Source organism: Pteropus medius, unplaced genomic scaffold (assembly GCF_902729225.1).
Source record: "Pteropus medius unplaced genomic scaffold, Ma_sr-lr_union100, whole genome shotgun sequence".
NCBI classification, from domain to species: Eukaryota; Metazoa; Chordata; class Mammalia; order Chiroptera; family Pteropodidae; genus Pteropus; species Pteropus medius.
Genome location: NW_024349796.1, coordinates 5,817,094 through 5,841,016, shown reverse-complemented (window position 1 = coordinate 5,841,016; position 23,923 = coordinate 5,817,094). Strand labels below are relative to the sequence as shown.

General features: G+C 48.7%; 1 protein-coding gene across 3 annotated transcripts in view; it reads left to right on the top strand.

Moving 5' to 3' along the window:
- The first annotated feature begins 2,357 nt into the window (after positions 1-2,357).
- The window catches only part of STUM (stum, mechanosensory transduction mediator homolog), a 51,326-nt gene continuing 29,760 nt past the window's right edge, over positions 2,358-23,923 (top strand). For all 3 annotated transcript variants that reach the window (XR_005657362.1, XM_039883284.1, XM_039883283.1), the window contains exon 1: positions 2,358-2,580. Coding sequence is in view for 2 of the 3 variants with exons in the window: in XM_039883284.1 (XP_039739218.1) it covers positions 2,376-2,580 (205 nt within the window). In the remaining variant the exon portion in view is untranslated. The remainder of the gene's footprint in view (positions 2,581-23,923) is intronic.

Here is a 23,923-nt window from a genome sequence, read left to right as displayed (position 1 = left end):
GAATGGCTGGGCCAAGCCACTCAATTTTGGGTAGTTCGTTATATAGCACATAATAGTAACTGGAGTGCTCATCGCCACCAGGATAAAGTCCAAATTCCTTTGACGTTTGTTACCAGGTTCCTGCCCACCCCATCAGAGCCATCTCCTGTCCCGGACACGAGCCCTGGTCCCAGACATATTGCAGATTCTGGAATGTTCCCTACTCTTCTAGGCTTCCATGCTGTTCCTCTCGATGTCTTTCTGATGTCCAGATATTAAGTGAATCATCTGAAGATAAGGGGATGTAAATCCAGTTCCTTCCTTGGAATCCTTTCTTCCAGGAATAATAGTAGTGTTTGTGCGGCCGTAAAACAGTTTAGGTGCTACGCAAAAGAATATTTTAAAAAGTGGGTTATTTTCTAGGTGTCTGGATAAAGTTACAGTTACACAGATGGATTCTGGAGCCAGATGGCCTGCATTCCAATGCCGGCTCTGTCACTTGCTAGTGGGTGACTTCATGCAAGTTCCTTAACCTCTCTGGGCTCCGATTCTCCCATCCGTAGAATGGGTTAATCTATCATACTTCACAGAGTCGCGGTAAGGATTAAATGAGTTAAAACGCATAAAGCGCTTAGAATGGTGCCTGTAGGAAGTGCTCAGATAAATAAGCGTTTAAAACGAAATATACCTCCCGCCATAGTTAACTCTAGTCACTGCTCGCCACCTTCTTTGGGAGACCTCCCCCGAGGCCCCCCACCCTCTAGCTGGCTTGGCAGATGGGCCCATGTTTTCTTAGCACCTTCATCTTCCCACAGCCGCAGCATTCGTCACTGTCTGTAATTCTATCACTGGGGTCGTTAGTATCCTTCAGTTCCTGTATTAGATGCTTGAAGGCAGAGAGTTTCTCCTTCCTCTCTCCTCAGAAGCTGAGCCACAGTAGGCCTTCAATAAATGCGCATTAAATTGAATCTTGTGTTGATTTTACCATCACAGTAACTCAAGCCTAGAAAAGACTAAATGAGTTCTAAGTCATACAGGTCATTAGTGGCTGACTAGAGATTAAAACTTTCAGTCCTGTTGACTTCTGACTGCCAGACTGAAACTGGTTACTGTGTGTGTGTGTGTGTGTGTGTGTGTGTGTGTGTGGTGTGTGGAAGCATGTACCAGTATCACTACTAACCCCTGCCGACCACCTGCTTTTAAAATTATTTCATTCAGAAACCCATAAAATGAACCATGGTCTTTGGACACCCTTGCTCTGAGCCTCTGAGCTGTTTTGGGGTCATTCAATCACTATTATTCCTGGAAAAGGAGGATTACTGCAGAGGAAGTGGATTTAAATCCTTTCTATTATTCTGACAATTTGCTGAACTTCTGGATAATTCCGATGCCTTGAACTCCTAACGTAAGAGGCGATTGTTTTCATGGGTTCACTTTTTCCAGTTGTGGAGGTGAGGGCGGCATTATTGAGAAAATCTGCTGCCGGCTTCAACACGGACGGCCGAATCCTCTCGCTTCTACCAACTGCCGGTTGTCAGCACCAGACGGCGCTGTGTCCCCGCTGGCCTCTTAACCACCACGTCGAGCACACAAATGTCTTCCTCCGGGACATTTCGGGGGGTAGTATCCAGCATCTCCATTTCCCGATAGCAGGCTCGTTTCTTTCCGCTGTGTGCGTGTGTGCGCGCGCGCGCGTGCGTGTCCCATTTTAACGAGTCCCATTTTAACGACTCTTGCAGAGACCTGTTTGAAGAGCTGTCTCCTGCGTTCAGCTCTATTACGGAGCCGAAGATCGCTTTTACTCCGTGAAACAACTCCATTTATATCAGAAGGAATCGAAGGCCTACTAGGCGCCCGGCGCCGCGCGTTCCTTAGCCTCCGTCTTGCTGTCCTAGCGTTCCGTCCATTCTCCAGATTAAAGGCCCAACTCGCGATGTCCTTGGCGGAGCTTCCCTCTCGGGTCTCTTGTCTGGGGAGGGCGAGGTGTGTCCACCCCTCCTGGTATCTGGACAACTAGCTCCCTCTGCGTTCCTCGTCTACTTTCTCCCCTTCGCCCTGATTTGTAAGTGGTATTTTTAAGGGGGGCGGGGGGCGGAGAGAAGGGCGGGGAAGGGGCCCGGCTGGGAGGGGCGTGGGAGCGCTGTCACCGGGAGTCGCGCCGCCCTCTCCGCCCCTCCGCCGGGGGTGTGGGAGCGCGGCGGAGCGCGCGGCAGAGGGCCGGGCGCGTGGGGACGCGGGAGTGCGGGCTCTTGGAGAGCTGCGCCGCACCCGGAGCGCGCTGGCCGCCTGAGCTGCGCGCGGAGCCCGGAGCCCGGAGCCCGGAGCCCGGAGCCCGGAGCCGGCCGCCCCCCGCCCTCTGTGAGCTGGGTGGCAGCTCCCGGGGAGCGCGCCCCGCGATGGAGCCTTCGCACAAAGACGCGGAGACCGCGGCGGCGGCGGCGGCGGCGGCGGCGGCGGCGGACCCCCGCGGGGCGACCTCGTCCAGCGGGGTGGTGGTGCAGGTCCGCGAGAAGAAGGGCCCCCTGCGCGCCGCCATCCCCTACATGCCCTTCCCGGTGGCCGTCATCTGCCTCTTCCTCAACACTTTCGTGCCGGGACTGGGTAAGACGCGGCGGCCGCGACCCCTGCGCCCCGGGACCAGCTGTGGGCCGGTGGGCAGGGACGGGGACGGGGAAAGACCCTCGGGTGGCGCCCGCCGGGGCGAGTGCGCCGTCCGACGCTCCCAGCGCCCCCTGGCAGGTGGCAGCAGCGCGCGGAGCGGGCGCCCCCGAGGGAGGCGCCGCACAGGGCTCCGCGTCCCGCCTTTCACCTTCTCCCACCTGTGGACGAGGTCGTCCGGCCGCGAAGAGCCAGAAACTTTGCGGGGAATGTTGAGCCCGTGGGCGGCGGCCGGGACGGCGAGGCTCCGCTCCAGACGCCCCGCAGTCCCGCCCCTTCTCCCCGCCGCGCACCCTCCCTTGAGTCCCTTCCACGGAGGGGCGCGGGGCCCGCGCAGGAGCAGCACTGGGACCGCGCGTGGCGACGACCGAGTACGGGGCGTCCGAGCAGTCGGCCCGCCTAGGGAAAAGGGGGACACGCCGGGCTTCGGAGACACCCCGCAGGCGGGGTGCGGACCCAGCGGGGGTGAGAGCGCTTTAGCCACAGCCTCCTCCGCCTCCTTCCAGAGCTCGCGCGACTCCGCCAGCACCCACTCCGGGCGCCAAGGGAATGGGAGATGATTTTATTCGTTTGGATGCCTGTGGGTTTGGACCGCACGGGGCCAGAGGTGACCCCAAAGTCCCTCCCATCCTTTCCGTTCCTTAGAAAGTGGAGAGCTCGCCTATGTAATTCTGTGTCGGACCCTGGCTGCCTGGAGGGACGCACTCGTCCCACATTTTAAAGCAGAGGTCCATCACAGAGATAGAATTATAAGTTTTCCTGACCCTCCCTCTTTTAGTCCAACCCCCAAATCTCTGCACCCCTCCCCCCGCTCCCAGCTTGTCTGCATGGCACTCTCTTCTTCGTGCTAAGAGGCTCCCACCCCCAATTCCGTGCGTGATGGAGAGGCAGGCACTTCTATGCCCTCTCCAGGAGCAAGCCTGCTCTAGCGCGCCCGCCAGTTGCCAGCGTCTGGCTCCAAGTTCCCAAGAACCGAGGTCAGCTGGAAGCGGTTTTCTGTTGTGCTTTGGCCTTTCTCACGGCCTCGATCTCAGCCAGTTGAGCAGGGGCCTCTGCAGCGCTGATGACCAGGGTCCCACTCGCCCACGCAGGACGTGTTCACTTTCCCCTTACTTGTCTTTCTGCCTGGGGGGCTTAGGTGGCCAGAGCAGCACATCCCTCTGAATGGGAAGTTAAGTGGTCTTCCTCGGTGCTGTCCCCTTCTGCGACGCCTCCAGCAGCCTAAGCTCGTCCTTGCCATCAGGCCGGCTCTTTGCACATTTAGACCCTGTGACGAGGCCACCAGATGTTAATTTAGTTGTGTCAGAAATTCTCCTGCTGGAATAAAAACACACTGCCTGTTCCTCTCTCTGGATGTGAAGATCATGAGCAGGACCGCGCCTTGATTCCGCTCCCCTCCTCCCCTTTAAAGCGGTGAAGTAAATGCCACCCTGTGGTCTTTTGAGTGCCAGGTGAGAGTGGCTGCACCAAGTCTCTGCTGGGTGAGGGAGCCACCCCCAGGAAGCAGCAGCTGCCCACTGTTCACGCCCTCTTGCATCTCACCTGGCGAGGTACCTTTCCCACCCTTAGCCCTGCTGCCACTCCCCTTGGTCCTGTTCCCCGCTGTCCCCCTTCTCTGGGGACCTAACTTTCCCCTCTTCATACCTCCTTTTGATAGATCAGAATCCTATGGGATTTGGGGGATTTGGGAGAAACCTTTCTGAGAAGCCAGTTGAAAATGAAGGGAAAATTAAGCAAACTACAAAAGTAATAAAACAAGTGAGCCAGGAGAGTACAGACTTCTGAATTTTCAGTGACCGAATCCAGGCATTTTTTGTTTTGTTTTGATTGTCATTGTAGAGTTGACTGGATGCGCAGGCCCCTGCCTCTCTCCGCACTGGAGGGGGCTCCTGATCCTTGGTGCTGCTTGTCATCTGTGGACCAGGGATGCCTGTCTCTCTGGGTTGCTGGGAGGGTGGGATAAGGTACCGGAGAACTCAGGGGTCTGGTGCACAGGCAGCGCTCCCCAGAGGGTGGGTCCCTCTTGTTCTTGACTCTTCGGCAGAGCTGAGCACTGGTTCTGTCTGGGGCTGTGTGCTGGGGAGTGCCCTCCTGGACCTTAAGAGAACTTGTTAATCTCTCCGCTCCCCTCGACCTAAAGTGGAGTCCTGGACGACAAAGCAGCCCAGGCAAAAACTTGTAGGTGGTCTACCCCACTCCCCCACCCACTTCTCCAGGTCCTCTTGGCTTATCTGAAGCTCCTATGAACATTGAATATTCATGTCTGGCTCTGCCATTTGAGAAAATGCAGCTACTTTCAATCCACTCACTCATTCATTCCATGAACACAGAGCACGCACCACATACTAGGCACTGAGGATGTGACAATGAATAAATCAGTCAATATGTCATAGACCGTTGAGGAAAATCGACACAAACTGTTTAACTTTGATAAGCGCTATGATGGCAGCAGGAATAGTATTTTAGCAGCAGCAGCAGGTTAGACCTCGCGGAGAATATCCATCACGTGGACCCAGCTCTTCCCATCCTCACTGCACCCCCACTTTCTGGAAAATGGGCAGACCGCTCGCTGGTCCAAAGATCTCTTTTTTTCTGCAAGCTTCATTCCCTACGAGCCTTCTCTTCATTTGCAAATTGCATGAGAGCACAAGCGTTGGGATGAATGGAAGGCACATATTTCCTCCGCCGTGGAGAAGCCCAGTTCTTACAATACCGTGGTGCCTCCTTGATCCAACAGTGCTATCGAGAAAGCGAGAAAGCGCTGGTGCCGTAAGGGAACCACTTCCTCTCCCGGGAGTGGATGGGAAGGAGAAGTGATTTATGATTGCTCTGACTCTCCATTGGAACAATACAAAGCAAATGTTAAAAATGAGTAAAGAGAATTGCCCCCAGTCCTATTCAGTGACACTCTGCTAATAAAGACCACTGCCTGTACCTTCACAGTCCACAAGTAAGGGCATTTGTAAGGCTATACACAATCACTCATACACGTAATGAAAGTTCACTTGTTATGCCCCCAATGACCAGAGAGTTTGTCTATTGGTCAGGGGTAAAATTACACCTTTCTGTTTAAAAATTATCTCTGTCTCGATTGACTTGGCCAAATGGAAATGTTGATAACTCCGACAGTGGCCGGGAAAGTGGGATGGAAGAGGGCTTGCTTCGGCTGTTGACCACCCCATCACACTGATGTCGGCCATTCATCTGTTGTCTATTCATAAATATTTAATTTATCCACAATGTACCACCTACTCTTTGACACTCAACTGAAGGCTTGCCTCCCCAGTAAGAGCATCACAGCCTGGCTCAGCTTTTTCTCTCTCTTTCCTTTAGGCCCGAGGCTCTAATGGATGTTTATTATGTTGTACCTTGGGGCATCTTTTGTATTATTGACTTTTTGGTACTGTTTAAGAGTTTATTCTTTGGCTCTCTAAATGTAAGTCTCTTGAGAGCAGTAACCACTTTAAATTTCTCCTTGATATAGTATGTTATTCTTAAATGCTTAGTAACTGTAATTATACTCAATAGGAATAGGCATTAGAGATCATCCGGGCTAAGAACTTAATTTCATATATAAGTGAGGCAGGCCTAGACATGGGGGTTTATATCCAGGCAAGGACCAAGGAAGTTTATATCCTATCTGACCGTTTTAAGAAAGTTATTTGAGGATATATTTGAGCAAAATGACAGAGTAAACCAAGAAAGAAGATATGAGATCCAGGAAATAATGGGTCCAATTCAAGGCAGCCATGAAAAATAACCCCAGGATAAAATTGTTCAGCAGGCCTGGAGAGCAGTCAGTTTTCATCAGAATGGGAAGATGAAAGGCTCCAGGAAAGTGGTCTCTGAGGATGGTGTGAGAAGGGGACGTTCCACAGAGTAGAGAGTATTATTGAGATTCTGCAAGAAATTAAAGCTGTGACTAAGAAAAAAATATAACAGAAAGTAAGCAAGAAAAAATAAAAGGCAATTAGTAACTGCAGTAAAGACAAATAGCTATGCAAAAGCGTTAGGATCCCAGAATGAAGGAATCTGCCCAATTAGCTCAGGGGTCAGCAGGCTTCAAAAAGAAGAATAGAAAGATTCCAAACAATAAATAGAGTGAGACAGAATTTGGAGGATATTGAGGATACGGTGTAGAAGGCGCGTGTTTCTTCTACCGATAATAAAAAAGAAATAATCAGCAACTTCAGGAAAAACAAAAAAACGTTCACGAAAGGCGTGGCTCTAATATAAAGTAAATTAAAACGTGGTCTGATTTCGAGCAAGTGGAGGGAGGCTCTTTTAAGCGATAGGGTCTCTCGCTGGTGCACAATATGGGCTCTTAGATTCTCTTTGACTCTGCAATGAAGAATATTAGCTGAGTCACAACAATATAAAGGCTGCTCAGGGGTTTTTAACTTCTAAAACCAAACACAGACAGAGCACTGAGAACTGCTTAATAATAGCTGTCAAGGAGGATATAAAGGTTTTCCACCTTGACGATATAAAAGGAAAAGCACAGCTTATAGAAGTTGGCAGATAGAAGACAAGAGAAGGGGAATTGTGATAGATTAGATTATTGTCCCTGATTATTCACTGTCCTCTCATGGCTTGCCACGCCTCCTGTGGGAGGGGAATACTTCTGTCCCTGCCCATCGATGTCAGGCTTGGGCATGTGACTTGCTTTGGTCGATTGAACGTGAGTGAAAGTGACATAAGCCATGCCTGAGGAGACGCTTTAAGAGGCATTGCGAGGTTTTGTCATTGTTCTTTCCTCTGTCATGAGGATGACAGGTCTCAGGTGGGGGCTGCTCTTCGTCCTGGTTCCCAGAATGAAGAGGACACCAGAAGCAGGATGTGATATGTCATGTGAATGAGAAATTAAACCTGAGTTGCTGAGATTTTTCTGTTGTTAGTGTTATTTTCCTGGTACGACCCACCAAAGCTGACATGTAGAGTGTAGGGTAGAGGCACACATACCCTCCTCATGTCAAGTGGGGAATTGAGAGGTCCTTTCTGTAGCTGATAGACTGAGAAGTAAAGGTTACCAAGGTAATCAATAGCTGAACTGAAATGGTGATATGTTGGGACAATGGGACAATAGCGATAGCTGAATAATGCTGGGACAAGAGTAGAACGGAGTTGAGGGGCGATGTAAGTAGGCTAACTCTTATATATCATAGTAGAAAGTCAATAAATGATGTCTAAAGTTGACGAAACACGAAAAAGCAATATGAGCATACTTTGGAGATTAGAAAAAACATCAGAAGAATTCCCACCCTTTCTGGCGTCGAAACTTTTTCTTTGTCAACTGGCTCATTCCCACAAGTGTACATACGTGTCGAAACTGTCTCCCATCTTTTAAAAATAGCCTCTCTCGCTCCTGCATCCCCCTCTGGCCATCCCTCCCTGCTCCCCTTTACAGCTCAGTTCCCTGAAAGAGTTGTCCGGATTCGTTGTTGCCAGTTCCTCTTCCGCTTACTCTTGAACCCACTCGAATAGTGTTTTGCCTCTGTCACTCACCTAGATTGTACGAATCACCGATCACCTCCAGGGTGCTAACTTCTCCGGTGGTCAATTCTCTGTCTTCATCTTCCTGGACCTCTCAGTAGTATTGGACACAATGCTCCCTTCTCAAAATGCTACCTTCACTTGGCTTCTGGAACATCACCCTCTCCTTGTTTCCTTTATATGTCGTGTTTCCTTTGCTCATTTCATCAACCTCCCAACTTGGGAGTTCCCCAGGGCCCTTGATCTCCTTGATGTTCATCTTCTCTTTGATTTTGATCTCTTTTCCGCCCACACTCGCTCCTTTAATGATCACGCTCAGTCTCCTGGCTTTCCGTTGCATCCTTATGATGATGGCTCTCAAATCCAGATCATCAGCTCCAACCTCTCCCCTAAACTCCAGTCTTATATTCAACCGACTTTTCAACATCTCCGCACAGAAACCAAAAGTCATCCTGGACTTAATTTACCTAAAACCAAACTCCTGATTTTCTTCCCCAAACCTGCTTCTCCCTTATCTTTCCCCATCACACCAAGTGGCATCCTTCCAGAAGCTCAGGCCAAAAACTTGGACTCATCCTTGACTCTTTTTCTCACATCCCACACCCAATCTGTCGGCAAATACTCCTGGCTCTGCTTTCAAAATCTATTCAGTACCTGACCACTGCTCACCATCTTGCCTCTACTTCACTGGTCCAAGACTCCTCTCTGAATGATTGCAGTGGCCTCTTAAATGGCTTGCTTGCCTTTATTGGTGTCCCTTACAATCTATCCTCCACGTGGCAACTAGAGCGATTCTTTTAAAACACAAGTGAATCAGATCATGTCACTTTTGAGCTGGAAACCCTCCAATGGCTCTCATGTCACTCAGAGTAAAAACTCAGGTCCTTATTTTGACTCACGAGGCCCTAAACCAGAACTCCCTTCTCCCCCCGCCAAAAAACATCAGCTACAGATGTAATCTAAAATTTTCTAGTACCCATATTATAAAACGTAAAAAGGAACAGGTGAAACTAACTTTAACAGTATATTTTATTTAACCCAGAATATCTAAAATATTATCATTCAAAGCATATCAATATAAAAATTATAAATGAGATATTTTATATTTCTTTTTTGGTGTGTTACATTTTCAAAATGTGGTGTAAATTTCACACTCCCGTCCAGGAGCCCAGTAGCTCCAGTGGCTGCCATATTGGACAGTATGACGCGGCTCCACAGCGTCTGTCCCCCCTGTGTTTCTGATTTCCTCTCCCTCTCACTCACTCCGCTCCAGCCCCACTGGGCTGCTTTGCTGTTTCTCGGTTATGTCAGAGGCACCTTCTCACCTCAAGGCTTTTGCATTTGCTGTTCCTTCCGCCTGGAGCGCTTGTCCTACAGATGTGGCTCTCGTGTTCACATCCTTAGGCCTTCGCTCAAGTGTCACCAACTCAGTGTGTCCAAACACCACAGACTGGGTGGCTTTAACATCAGAAATTTACACATCTGAGTTACTGGAGGTTAGTGCTTCAACATATGAATTTCGAAGTGATACAGTTTAGCCCATAACACTTTCCCAGATGATCTTACTTAAAACCGCACCTCTCTCTGCCCTCTCCAAACTCCCTATCTTTCCCTACTTCATCTTCCTTACGAGCACTCTCGCTATCAATCATACTGTGTATTTCACTTTTTTCCCCTATTTTCTATGTCCCTCCACACCCCCATTCTGGTGTTCCAGAAGCCAAGTGAAGGCAGTTTTTGTTTTTGTTTTTGGTGTGTTTGTTGCTATACCCCTGCACTCTAGAACAGTTCCTGGTTCATAATAGATGCTCAATAAATGTAAATTGAATGGATGAGTGAATGAATGAATGAATATGCTAAAACCAGAAATAGAAGTGGTTGCCTTTGGGAGGGTGGACTCAAACCCCCTTTCCCCCTATTTAACTTAAAAAACTGTATGCATGCGTTACTTCGATTTTTTTTGAAGGATAAGAATCAATGCTAGGGAAAGAGAAAGTGCTTTCATACACTGTTGATAGGAAAGTAAATCAGGACTTTTTTTTTTTAATGAAAAACAATTTAGTAATTATATCAAGAGTCTTAAAATGTTCCTACCCTTTAATTCAGTAATTCCACTGGCAGGAATTTATCCTAAAGAAACAATCAAAAACATAGACAAAAATTAATGCATAAAGATGTGCCACAAAGCATTATTTACGACAATGAAAATTATAAGCAAACCCAAATAACAACCATAGGAGAATGGTGAAATAAATGATGGCTATTCATATGGTGGAATGTTAAACACCCATTAAAATGGTGTTTACACAGAGTTTCTGATGATGTAGAAATTTTTAAGGTGTAAGGGAAAGAAAGTGAAAATTGTGCTGCCAGTATGATGTCAAATATTTTTTATTTCTTTGATTCTAAGGCATCTTCTTCCGCTACATTTTGGATGTTTCTGAATTAGAGAAGTGCGTTAGCATTGCTATCCAAAGAAATAATTTCCTTTTTTCTTTTTTTCCTAAAAACTTGTTGCTAAATAATGATGTTTTATGGTCAAGGTCATCTTAAAACCAAGAAAATATAAGGTAGATAATAGATAGATGGGTAGATAATATTGGAAAGAAGTACATTAAGATGTTAACAGGTGGTGGGAATATGGGCGATTATTTTCTGCTTTATACTTTTCTATATTTTAGAATTTTTCTAAAATGAGCATAAAATGTATGGCTTTTATAAATAGAAAAACTAAATAAACATTGTTTTGAAAAAGCATCCTTCTCGGAGGGTAATGATGCTCTGATGTAAATCCGGCAGTATTTTGGCAACGGCGAAGTGCCGTGAAGTATCTGGGACTGCCGTGTCTATGCCCCACTATGTCTACACACCCCGTCTGCGTATACGCTGCAGGATCATTTACAATCCAATGTATAAATGTCGCCGTGCCAAGTGTTGTCATGGGCTCACTCAAGTGTTGTCACTCCTGGAAGCTGAGTGACACCCGCTCAGCCAGTCTCCCATGGGGTGGATGCCATCATGGGTTGGATCACAGCTTGGGCGGCGACACGCTGAGGGGTGACCGGGTCAGGTTCAGTAACGTAAATAGCCTCTGTATTTCTTCTGAGATGTTGCAAGGAACCGAGCTGCTGTAGGGAGTGGATGTGGTCAGTCAGCAGATGATATGAAGGGAGTTTGTGTTTCGGTCAAGGGCAGATTGAGTGCTGAGCAGAGGACAGGGGACTTCTGAGGGTTTCTGCAGCAGGTCACTCCCCAGACATGCACTGTTCTCTTGCTGTGTGCCAGGTCTGTGCTTGAGCTGAGATACACAGTCACAGAAGACGTGGTCCCTGCACTCAAGGAGCTGACCGTCTGCTGGGGAGGTGGACTGTGATCAATGCAGACAGCGGGTGTGTGCTTTATGGAGGAAAGGAAACGATGGCTGCTGGGGTCCACCTACCGGGTGCATAGTGGTGAGAAAACGCTTTCCCAGCAAATATGGCTACTGGGGAACGAGCTTCGGCCGAACAGAGTGACCTGGAGGGCACTGAACTAAGTGCTACTCCATTCCGCATCAGATTCATAAAGCCACAGGGTGTCGTGGGAAGTGCAGTGAACTAGGAGTTGGGAAGCTTAGAGCTAGTTCTGGTTCTTCAGTAGCGTGGAACTTGAGCGGGTCACTTAACCTCTCGAGGACTCAGTTTTCCATCCATAAAATGGATGTAATAATCTCTGCTTGGCCACGTAGCAAGATCATTGCGTTCTGTTGACGGTAAAGCACTCCACGGCCAGAAGGGTTATCGCTCCCAACTAACGGCAGCAAAATTTCCTTTGTTCCCAGGATCACTCTTGGGTTTTTCCTCAGAGTGGCACCTGAGTTGGCAGGAGACCGGTAAACACTTCCGCCCTTTCCAGCATCCTGGTTCCACGCGACTTCCCGAGCCGAGACCTGGGTGTCCCTACTGGGCACTGAGCAGAGCTCACACTCCTGACACGCTGGGGGCGAGGGGACGAGCACGCATTCTCCAGGGCTTGGTCTATGCCCCAAGTGGGAGGTCTGTCATTATACTCCTCGGACCCTGGGCCTGTGCGAGGGACGTGTCTCTGAGGCTGACTTTACAGTCGGGTAAGAGGATGTGGGAGCATCAAACTGGTGAATGCGTGTGTGCCCACGACGTGCGTGCACACACACGAATGTCCCCGTGGATTTACCTCCTGTTGTTTTACTGTGAAAATTAGAGGACTGTTCTCAGGTTCAAGTTTGAACAGCCCCCCCAGGGAGAAGAAGTTCACGGCTGCTAGTTCATACAGCCCCAGGCACTCTTGCTGGTTTACAGCCTCGAAGTCTCAACACCCGGGGAGGTGGAGTGGCCTTAGGAGGATGTAGGTTGGGGGCAGGAGTGTCTTTGGCTCGGGACCTTCCTAATGACAATTAGGCGCGGGGTCTCAGTGGCTGGGCTGAGCACACTTTCTCCAATCCACGGTAATAAGGGGTGTTTCTAGGGAAAAGCTGAGGTGATAGTGAGGAGACAGTATCTTCCTAATCGAAAGGCAGAACCCAGGAATTAATTATGCATTCATTCTATGAAAGTTCTTAAATTACCTTGAAGAAGTCATCTTTCTTGAAAGGAATGAAGTGACACGCGACCGGGGCTGCCCCAGAACCCGAACCGCGTGGCGATGCTGGAGCCCAGAGCTCAGTAGACGTCGGTCTTTGTTAACTGAGAAGTTGGATCCCGAGGCCAAAAATAATTTGGTGTTTGTGGAGAAGAGCCTATCCTCAAATCTCAACAGAGAACATGGTCCAGGTCTCCCACAAGGCCAGGCAGCTTTAGGGCCACTCCGACCCCTTCCTTTCACAGATGAGAAGCCTCCGGTACCCAGGCTTCTACCCACAATCTCACCGTTGCTGCCCAGCCGGAGGCCTTCCTGCCCACCGCAGCATCCGGCTTGTAGTGGATGGTTTATGACTATGTGTTAAATTCAATGAGTACGGCAGTGTTTTATAAAGATCTGGTGAAGGCTGCGGAGGACGGCACGTGACCTCTCAGATCCCGCCCCCCGGACCACTGTCTCCTCACTGCTCAGCCTTTTTTTCCGCCAATATATTTGTTCAGATACGTTTACATACCACGAACTCTTACGTACTCTTTCAAAAAGTAGAGCAAATTCCCTCCCTTGCCCTGTCTTTTAATCTTTGACCACTTTCTTTCTGAACCCGGGAAGCTCGATACGGCAAGAACACGTTAAGGCAGGTGCTTTTGAGGAAGAGTCATTGCTCGGGAACCTTGGTAACGTCGCCGTCTCCGTCCTGCCCGGGCAGGAATCCCGTCCCAGAAGGCGAGGCCCACATCGGTGCCACAGATGGGCGAGGCGCAAGCAGCCTGGAGGCTTCCGGAACAAACATTGTTTGGGAGGTTGTCATATTTAATTTTCTATTTTGTTTTAAAAAGAAGCATCTCACCAAGAAGGAAAACTTTCTCAATGACAACATCATAGCATGGCGCCAGTGGCATAACTTGCAACGTTTCAGAGGTGGAGAGAGAGCCCCTCCCTCTGGGGACAGATGGGCTCTGGCCCTGCCTGTGGGTGTTTCATTGCTCTGAGAGCGTCCCCCTGAGGCCGAGCTGCAGAGGGGAGCTCTGACAGCAGTTCGGAGGGACGTGAGCCTTCCCGAGTCCCAGCTCAGTGCGGCTATGGTTTTACATTACTGTTTTACTACAATTTCTGTGTTAGCGGATGAAGCACACCTCTGCTCTTGTCTCGGCTCCCATCACTTATTTCTTCCTTCTGCTCTGAACTCCTCAGTAGCTCCGCATCGTCCACGGAGCTAAGTTCATCTCCCACACCGGACCCACAGGTCCGATGAACTTCAGCTCTTTCCGTCCTTTTATTCAGTCGACCTGGGCAACTTGCTTTGACCAGGTGCTGCCCTCCTGCTGTTACTCCGCCCAGAGCTCCCGGCCCCTCCTCCATCGTGTCTAAATCCTACCCAGCCTTCGAGGCCCGTCTCCAGCGCCTCCTCTCCAAGCTTCCTTGACCACTCCTAATGGTGAGCTCCTTCTTCTTGTGACCGTCAGGTCACTTAGGACATTTCTCTTGTTCTCCTTAAATTCTGGTTCTTCTGGTGTTGTCTTAATCCTCTTATCCTTGAACCATCTCCTTGAGGGGAGGTGCTATGCTTTCCCCAGCTTCCTACGGCACCTAGCACCTTTCCACTAGGTATCTGTGGAGGTAAAGGCACGTATGCGTACTGACTTCTGGTTGTGAAGGTGGAGCCCAGAGAAGATCTTGGTTCCTTTATCCTAGTGAGCCCTGGAAAGCCACATAACACAGGCTTTCGCGTCACTTCTCAGCCTTTCTAGCTCAGAGGGAAGTAAGGGACAGAGTTCTCAGGGCTGCAGGCAGGATGCGGGGTGTTGTGCCACATCATGCGTGTCCTTAAGGAGCCCTTGGTGTACTGGTCACTCAGGGGAGGGACGTGGTGTAGAGGTGGCACATTCACTGCCCCATGGCTGGGGCAGAGGGCCTGCTCCGTGGGGGACTCACTGGGGACAGTCATGATGTTACTGAGAAGAGCCAGGCTATATCATCCATCCTTTCAAGTCGTATAGCCAATGACTGATTAGTAGGTGGGTGGACGGTGTCAGAATGGTGGAGGTTATCCATCTTAGTAAACTGTTTTAATAAAGATTGGTTTGGCCAATAGCCATCACATTAAATCCAGGGGGCATTTTTGATGAAGAGCAGGATTATTAGCATGCTCTTAGAGTGTCTCTCCACAGAATGCTTTTCTTACAAGAGGAAAAATCGTGCAGTGGAGAAAGCAGACAGCATCGTGGCTGGATAAACAAAGCAACTTTACCTGGACCTCGAAAGCATTGTGCGAGGTGAAAGAAGCCAGTCACAAAAGACCACATATTGTATGATTCAATGGATATGAAACGTCCAGAACAGGCAAATCCTCAGACACAGAAAAGAGCTGTGGAGGGAGGGCCTGGGGAGTGATTGCTAATGGGTGTGGGGTTTTCTGAGGGGTGATGAAAATGTTCTAAAATTGATCACAGTAACAGTTGTATAAGCCTGAATATACTAACGCCATTGAATTGTTAAATGGTGAATGTTATATACAGTATGTGAATTTTATCTCGACAAAGTTATTAAAAATTAGCATCACTGAGAAGGGATGGGTAGACATCACGGGCTTCCTGAGAGGGACACACATCGCTTGTGTAATTTTCTGGCCGAGGGTGCATAACTTGAATTGGTTCCTGAGGAAATATCAGAAAAGCCCAAATTAAAAGGCATGCTACAAAATACCCGGCCTGTATTCTCAAAATATACTGTCATGAAAGATTTAAAAAGGTCAAAAATATGACAACTAAAGCAAAGCATGGTCTTGGATTAGATCCTGTACTAGAGGAAAAAATACTGATAATGATATTATTGAGATAATTGATAAAACTGGGGAACATGGACTGTAGATCAGATAAAATATATGCACGTTACATTTTTATTTAATTGATTAATTAATTTAAATTTATGTACTTATTTTTTTATGGTGATATTGGTTAACGAAATCCAATAAGTTTCAGCTGTACACTTTAACAGTAAGGCATATATATGTTTACACTGTGTGTTCACCTCCCATAGTTAGATTTCTTTCTGTCACCACGTATTTGACCCCCTTTGCCCCATCCACCTCCCCCCTCCTCCCACCCGCAGTAGGTTTTTTAAAATTGATAACTGCAATGAACATATGAAGAGTACCTGTGGTTTTTGTAAACACGCTGAAATGTTAAGGAATAAAGGGCTATGATATATTCAGCTTATTCACAAATGGCTTAGAAAAAATAATACGAAAGGACAAAGATAGAATTATAAAACATACAGTAAAACGTTAAAAATTGGCAGTCTGGGTAAAGGCGTTCTCTGTGTTATTCTTGAAACTTCACTGTGAGTTTGAAGGTATTTTAAAATAAAAAGTTGAAAAATCATATGGTTAAAAACCAGACATACTCATGTGGTTCAGACCTAGCGATTGCATCTAAATCTAACTTACTGTGTCCTAAGTGAGTCGCATCTTCTTTCTTAATGCTTAAGGTCTACCGGCTCTAACTCACTCAGGGGACATCTGGGGCCATTGGAAGAAAGCCGTGGTACAACGTGGCATTGGCTTGCAAGGCCCAGACCCCCCAAAAGCAGTTTTCCTAGGTACCCCTACTATTAAAATCCATGGCCACACGAAAGTTTATTGTAGCCGCTTGGCAGTGTGAGCTGTCCGTCTGCTTGGTTAGCACAGGCTCGATTATAACAGAAGTGAGTTTCCCAGGAGGCTGAGGCCAGTGCCCACAATGCGCTTCCCCGGCTGTGGCTGGTTGGGACTGAACGGGCTGCATTTGTAGCCATCCTTTGGGGCTGATCTGGAATCTGCGCACGTCAGCCAGCGCTGGAGCTATTTGGAGAATTCTTTCTTTTCTTAGTTATTCTTCTTTTTGACATCTCAGTGCGGAGTCCAAGAAGCATTTATGGACTTCGAAGAAATCAGCCTCAAACTAACAACCAATGACCGTGCCATACCAGGAGAGCGTGGCAGAGCTGCCCCTTAGCCTTGGCTACTCTGAGGGGTCATGTGGATTGAACACTCAGGTGGAATCTTTCTGTGGACTGACTCATAATCATCTTAGGCCCAAATAGCTGGGGTTTTAAGGCTCAAGGCAGAAAGCGGGGCAGTGGAGGATGCACCAAAGTTCAAAGGTTGGGCTTGACCAGAAGGTCGGACTGGTCTTGGGCCTCAGGGCCCATGGCCAGACTCTGAGTCTGATATATCTTGAGCAGAGGGCTTTGAGAATCGATCTGGGCCAAAAGAAAGCAGAGAAAAGCCAGGGCTTTGACAAGACACTACTTTACTTAGGCCCACTTTGGGGCAGGACTGTTGTGGGTTCCATTTTCTCTACTAGCTTCTCATCTAAGCCCGATGTTGCAGTATGTTCTAGATCTCCCGGTGCAGGTTCCCCTGAGGGCTGCAGAGCTGGGTCTGCCCTGTGTTGGGATGCTTGGAGATGAACCAAAACACCCCTTAAAGGCAGCCCCAGGGAAGGGAGTGCGTGAACACTTAAGTTTCCCTAATGCTGCTTGCATTCCATCCTTTTTGTATTTTGCGTGGGGTTCCTCACTGACCACCCCCAGACATCAGAGGATCGGCACATGAGTCTTAATATAAGTCTGAAGACAATTAACACCGACTAGGGCTAGGGGTAAGGAGTAAGCCAATAAGTAGAAGATGCATTAAAATCAAGCAGCTCCTCTTTTGGGTTATCTGGTCTACCTACTAATCTTAATTTTGGGTTTTCTGATTTATCATGTGCGTTAGTCTCATCTCTGACTGCTACGCCATTTTTGTGTCTTCTTCTAGTGTGTGGTGTGGTGCTGAGCACGCAGCAGGATCCCAGCCATGAAGAGTGTGGCCTCTGCCAGGCTGAGGTCCAGAATCCTGGCTTCTCGCTCCAGCCCTGTCACAATAGCAGCCTTGGCCCGATGGTACTCTCTGTCCCTGTCCAGACCCCACTTTGTACCCATCTGCAGCAAGGGTGGTTATTATTCTTGCCTCCTTGTAAAAGAAGTAAGATCAAGGGTCTATGTACCACGTGTCTTTAAGTCAGGAAGTGAACGGAGGCTCTGCTCGGAGCCACATGGCTGATCTCTTGCTTTCATGTTCTGAGTGAGTCTTGCCCTAACAGAGATGGGCAGGAGAGGAGGCTTCCACCCCCTGTACGCCCCTCCCCGCCCCCATCCATTCTCAACCCTTCCCTGGCCTGCTCTGGGCTGGAAGGCTGACGTCTATGGGCTGCCTCCCCTGCTTCAGGTGTGTTGACCAGTGGGAGGCGCTGGCAGGAATGCAGGAGAGGAAGAGAGAGGTTGGGAGTAGGCTCCTACGGCCGCCTGTCTATGACCATGGCCTCTGTCCTGCAGTCCCAACTTCCTCTACCCCAGCCCTCTCTAGTCTCAGACAGCACCTCCTTCCCTCTCCCTGTCCTTCAGGCCCGGAAATGGGAACGGCCTCCTGCTATTTCGAATCCTCAGCATTTCTTCTCCTTATGGGTGCCCTGGTCCTGCCTGGACCTCTGTGAATAGTCCCTTCATCAAGGCTTGGGTTCAAGCCTCCGTTTCCTGCTGGGACCCCACTGGCACGGAGACCTTTGTTTCCAGTGCTCCCCTGGGCTGTGGGGTCCTAACTCGCCTCCTTGGCACCTCTACACCTCCGCCCCACCCCCTCTCCTGGCCCCTTTCCCCTAGTTTAAGTAAAGAAGTTGGTTGCTAGCACAGCCTTCCTCCTGGAAGCTGTGGAACAGCCAGTACACGGAGCCAGAGCTTCCTGCCGTCTGAAAAGTGTGGGCGTCCAGCTTCCAAATGGCTCTCGGGTGCTCGCTCGTGAGATGCCACGTTCCCACGTGGGCTGGGGGAGGAGGCAAGGCAAGGGAGGGGCAGGGGCCAAAGAGGACCCTGAGCCCGAAGCCCCTGGTGGTGGCGGTGGGGTCCAAACCAAGAATCCTCCTGCTTTTTTCTCTATGGTTTTTCATGTTCTTGCTTAAGGACAGGCACCAGCTTAGCCCAGGCTCCTCCCTGGGCAGTTTTGGTCCCTGGCGCTTGGCTCAGAGGTCTTTAGTCTGTCCTGCCCAGAGCATTCGCCAGCCGTAAGCCAGGGTTCTGCCCTCTGTCTTCCCAGGAAACCGAGGTCGCTGGAAGCTTTGCTGCCCCAAGAACCACTGCCTCCCTTCCCCCTTGGAAACCTTGTTCTTTCCTACCTGTTCATCGCTCAGTCCATCTTTTTCCTTCTTCCCCCCAACGTGAGTCTGCAGACTGGCCACCCTTCGAGAACTAGCTCACTTTGGGATATTTCTCCATCCTTATGGTCCTTTTGGGAGACACAACATCTTCCCAGCCTGTTTGTTCCTATAACAGCTATTCCGCCTTCCCTCTCCTGCGATAAAAAAGATACTGAAAGTAAATCACCATCTCGGTCCAGTGTACTTTCTGCTCTGTAGACCCATCATTTTGCTTTTTGTCCCTCATTTTCTTCTGCTCCCCACACCTCTTTGGAGATAGAGACGAGCTGAATAATAAAATGGTCTGTCGCATGGTTCGATTTTTTTCCTCTGCTCACAAGAACCTCCGCTGTTTGAGTTGTTGAAGCCCCAGCGATTCCCTGTCACGAGTAAGAGTCATCAAAAAGCGCCTAGTATGTTTCAAGTCTTTACAAAAGGCCCCAAAATTTCGTACATCATCTACTTAAAAGGATCCCCTTTGATAGCCCATACCAATTACATTTTTAAAAAGCAAAAAAGTTCTGGTTGGATACTTCTGAATCTCTTTTTTTCCCCTCTCTCCTGTGTGATCTGGGTGCACACTTCTGAGAAGCAGGTCTTATAATGGAGATTCAGCCAGCCGAAATCACCGCAGCAGAAGCTTATGCAACTGCCGAAAACCTATGAGTTAAAAATGGAATTGTCTTGCAGAGCGGGGAAGGTAATAATATCAGTGATGTGAAAATAGAAAGTAAGAAATTAGTATTTCAGCAATTCAGGTCTCTTACCCACATTTTTCTGCACTAGAAGATCTCGGTGTCATTTTTCCAGAATAAATCGAAAGTACAACCTCTTATTAGGAAAAAAAAAAAATCCAACTTTGCTTTCACAAATTCAACCCTCCTGTCCTCAGTTAATCCAGGGTCGGGAGCCCTTTTGACTGACTTCTGGCCATCCTGTCACAAGACATTTTGTATTTGTTAGAATCTGTATGTTCACTAATGCCCATAAGGAAACAGATTTTAGATTTTTCTAAGTGGGTTTTAGTAATTTGCTATTTTAAAAATACTTGTGAGACCTTTACAGTTGCCATGGTGATGTAATTTCCATAAACATGATTTTTGTGGGGATTTTTGCACATCGAAGGCTGAGGTTGATATGCAGTGTTGGGGGGAAGTAGGTGGCGAATTTGGCAGCCAGTCCACTGCTGCTTCCCAGTCCAGGCTGCGAATCCGATTCCGAGAATCCGTGTTATGGCAGAGACCTGGGTCTCTAAAGAATATAATTGACAGGAGAGGCTTCTGGAGGGTGGACCTGGTCAGCTAGAAGGAAGTCAGCCTGCTCCCGGATGAAGCAATGCTGTGGACTAGGCGTAGTGGATCGCGGATGCCTGCTCTGCTAATCAACGGTCCCGTCCAGGTTGGAGTGACCTGTAATCTGTCCTCACACTTTGGTTCCATAAAGCCTTTGAGGACCAGACATGCTGGAGCTGCCGAAGGGACAGTAAAAGAGCCTGAGGGTTCTTTTTTCCTTTTATCCAGATTTGTAAGAAGAAAAAAAGAAAGGAAAAAAATCTCCCATTTAATACACAACACTGCTAAAGTGTTGAACACTTGCCATGGAAAATAATCGGAAATAGAAACATAACAATATTAATATTAGCCGCGAAACCAAAAACAAAACAAGAAAACATTGAATAAGAAATCGTTTTATGGTCACCTTGAATGCCAGTAGTTGAGGAAAAGCAGATTTAATTAGTGACGAGGTAGATGGTCCCAGTGACACCAACCTTTTTATCAGTGATGCTACACATTTTTTTTAGTTCACAGGAGGCCTCCACCATGAAAGGTTATTTCTCAGAAAATAGAATATGCAAAGGGATCGAAGGAGAAGCAGAACAAAGAAGAGAACATTTTCTAATAACTAAAAACGTTTTGGAAAAAAACAAAAAAAGACCAGTAAAAGGAGTTAAAGGCGGAAGTGTCTCAGGGTGAGAGTCCCTCCGAGGGCTCCCTGGTAAGCCTGCCGGGCGCTCGGAGCCAGGAGCTGCTGAATTCAGCACCTGGGCATAGCTGAAGGGTTTGAATCATACAGAATTATGAATCATAAGGGATAATAATTACTAGAAAGCCATTGTGTTGACTGTTATAATTTATGTAGTGCCGGAAATTCAAACAGGGCCACCCTGAGGAGGACGTGCCAGACTTCCTGTCTGACAGAGGGCTGATCTGCATTCCTTGAAAGCCCAACTTCCTTGCCCAGGAGAGGTTGTGTGTGCACATCTGGTGTGGGCATGTGTGAGCCTGACACCCGATGTGTACATGCACGTGTGAGCCTGCACACTGGTGCCCCAAATGTGCTCAGGACAAGGGCATGTTCAGAGTTCGCAGAAGTTCGAAAGGCACAGAGCACCAGCTCTGCTGCTCATGGTTTTACGCTCGCTCTGTGGCGATGGCAGCTGCTGCTGACGCTGCTGACTTGTTATTTAAGTGTGTTTATTGAAAAACAGTGACGAACGAGAGGCATGGAAGGACATTTTGTGCTTCTAGAGTAGCGAGGTTCTAGGCAAGGCTCACTCTGAGGGGGACCTGGGCTGAGTCCCACTGAAGATGCAGGATGGAGCGCGGGTACCTCTGTGCTATGCCTTCCCTGCCCGGGACATGGAGATGTGAGGGCCGTCAACCCCGGGTGGGGTGACTTGCCTAGGACCAGGCAGCCAGCCTGCAGTGATGCCTTCCGGGGCTGCTCAGAGGGCGTCCCAAGCATTTTTGTTTGCCCTGAAATAGCCCAGATGAGTGTGACATGGAAAGCTGTCGGAAAGTGGCTCACTGCCCCGTCCTGAGTGGGAATCGGAACCAGAACGGTGCCTGCAGCGCTGCTCCAGACTCTTCCCTTAACACACATTTAATTTAAAGCTTTCTTTCCTTTCTTTTTTTTTTTTTTTTTTAATAATACATCAGTGGCAGGCAGCTGGGCTGGGGCTGGTGGAGGCAAGGAGGAGGAGACAGCAGCCGTGGAGTTTGCCTCTGCCTGTTGCCCACTCTGGCGGTCACCGCCCCTGCTCCGGGGAGGAACCCATGTGTGACCCGGGTCAGTCCCAGGCATGCAGTGCACTGGGGACCTGCGCCCTGGGGAATTGCCCTCTGAGATGCCCCTCCATGCTCCAGGGCGCAGGCCCCCTGCTAGGACCAGGGGAAGGAACAATAAGAAGCAGCAGAACCACTTGCCACACTGCCCAGAGGCAGGGGCCTGGGAGGAAGAGGTCCCCTGTGGGTTCCGGAGCAAAGGACATTTGATGAAGTAGAGTCAGGGATCCAGAATGAATTTATTTATTTGTTGTGGGGTCCCTGAGTCCTGGTGACCCTTTTCTGGATCTAACGTCCTTATTGTGTTGATGGTCTAGATTCTACCCTATTACATGACAGCTGTGTGACCTCGAGCCCGTTATTTAACCTCTCTATGCCTCAGTTTCTTCGTCTGCGAAATGGGGATGGTGATAGTACTCACTTCACAGGACGCTTTTGAAGGTTGTCTGAGCTGTTACACATATAGTGCTTGGATTACAGTGAGGATGAGAGTTCCTCCCCTAGCTGTAGAGCATTTTTTTGCTTTAAGCACACCCTCGCCTCTGGTCCCATCACTTTACTCTGTGTTACTAGGAATCTGGTTGTTTTTTAAGATTCCACATGTAAGTGAGATCATGCAATATTTATTTTTCTGTGTCTGGCTTATTTCACTTAGCATTATACCTCAAGTTTCATCCATGTCGTCGCAACTGGCAGGATTTCCTTCCTTTTTAAGGCTGAAAAAGATATATATATATATCCTATACATATATATATCTCACATTTTTTAATCTATTCATCTATTTAGGTTGTTTCCGTATCTTGACTATAATGCTGCAGTGAACAGGGGAGTGCAGATATCTCTTCAAGAGAGTGATTTTATTTCCTTTGGGCATACCCCAGAACTGGGATTGCTGGATCATCTGGTGGTTCTATTTTTAACTTTTCGAGGAAAGTCCGTACTGTTTTGCATAATGGCTGCCCTGATTTACATTCCCACTAACAGAGCCCAGGATTTCCTTTTCTTCCCATCCTGACTAACACTTGTTATTTCTGCTTCTTTTCCTTTTATTTTTGATAATAGCCATTCCAGCAGGTGTAGGGTGATGTCTCATTGTGGTTTTGATTTGCATTTCCTTGATCGATTAGTGACATTAGCATCTTTTCATGTACCTGTTGGGCTTCTGTATGTCTTTGGAGAATTGTCTAATCGTTTCCTGTGCTCACTTAAAATGTTTTTTAAATTAAATATTATTGTTATCGTTGGGACTGGCGTTGGGGTGAGGCCAGCCCTCCCACGCTAGCTCTGAGAGGAGCCAAGCTGTGCGAAGCAGTGGCCGCCAGACGGCAGGCGTGTTGAGGCAGGACCAGCCCTCCTCAGCGCCGCGGCTCCAGGCTCTGGTCCAGGGGCTGGCTCATCTCTGGTGCTCAGTAATCTGGGGACAGAACGCGGCTGCTGTGTGGTCCTACACCACGGTTCTCCAGCCTCAGCGTGCATCCGGGTCCCCTGGGAAACTTGTTAAATGTCGAGTCCCTACTCCCACCCTCAGAGAGTCTGATTTAGCAGGAGTAGGAGTGGGATGAAGCCAGGGGACTTGCTTTTTTTTTTAAAGAACCTGATTTGAGAAGGGTTTGTGCGACCCTTGATGCTAGCTTTTCGTGCTCCCTGGCCAGGGCTGGGGAAGAAGGAACTGGGAGTGACCAGTGAGGCAGCACTGGGCTCTCTCTGGGGTTTGTGGGGACAGTGCCCAGAGCCCCAGCTCTATATCAGAAATAGTATGAAGACTGGAAGGCTTCGGGAAATGAGGTTAGATGTGGATTCATGGGTTGATGGAGCCACACACAAAGAGAATGGGTGGCGTGTCAGGTCCCGAGCCTCAGAAGCCCTGAGAGACTTGGGATGCTTATCACAGTCCCATGAGGTGTCTGCCTCTCAGGCCCCTC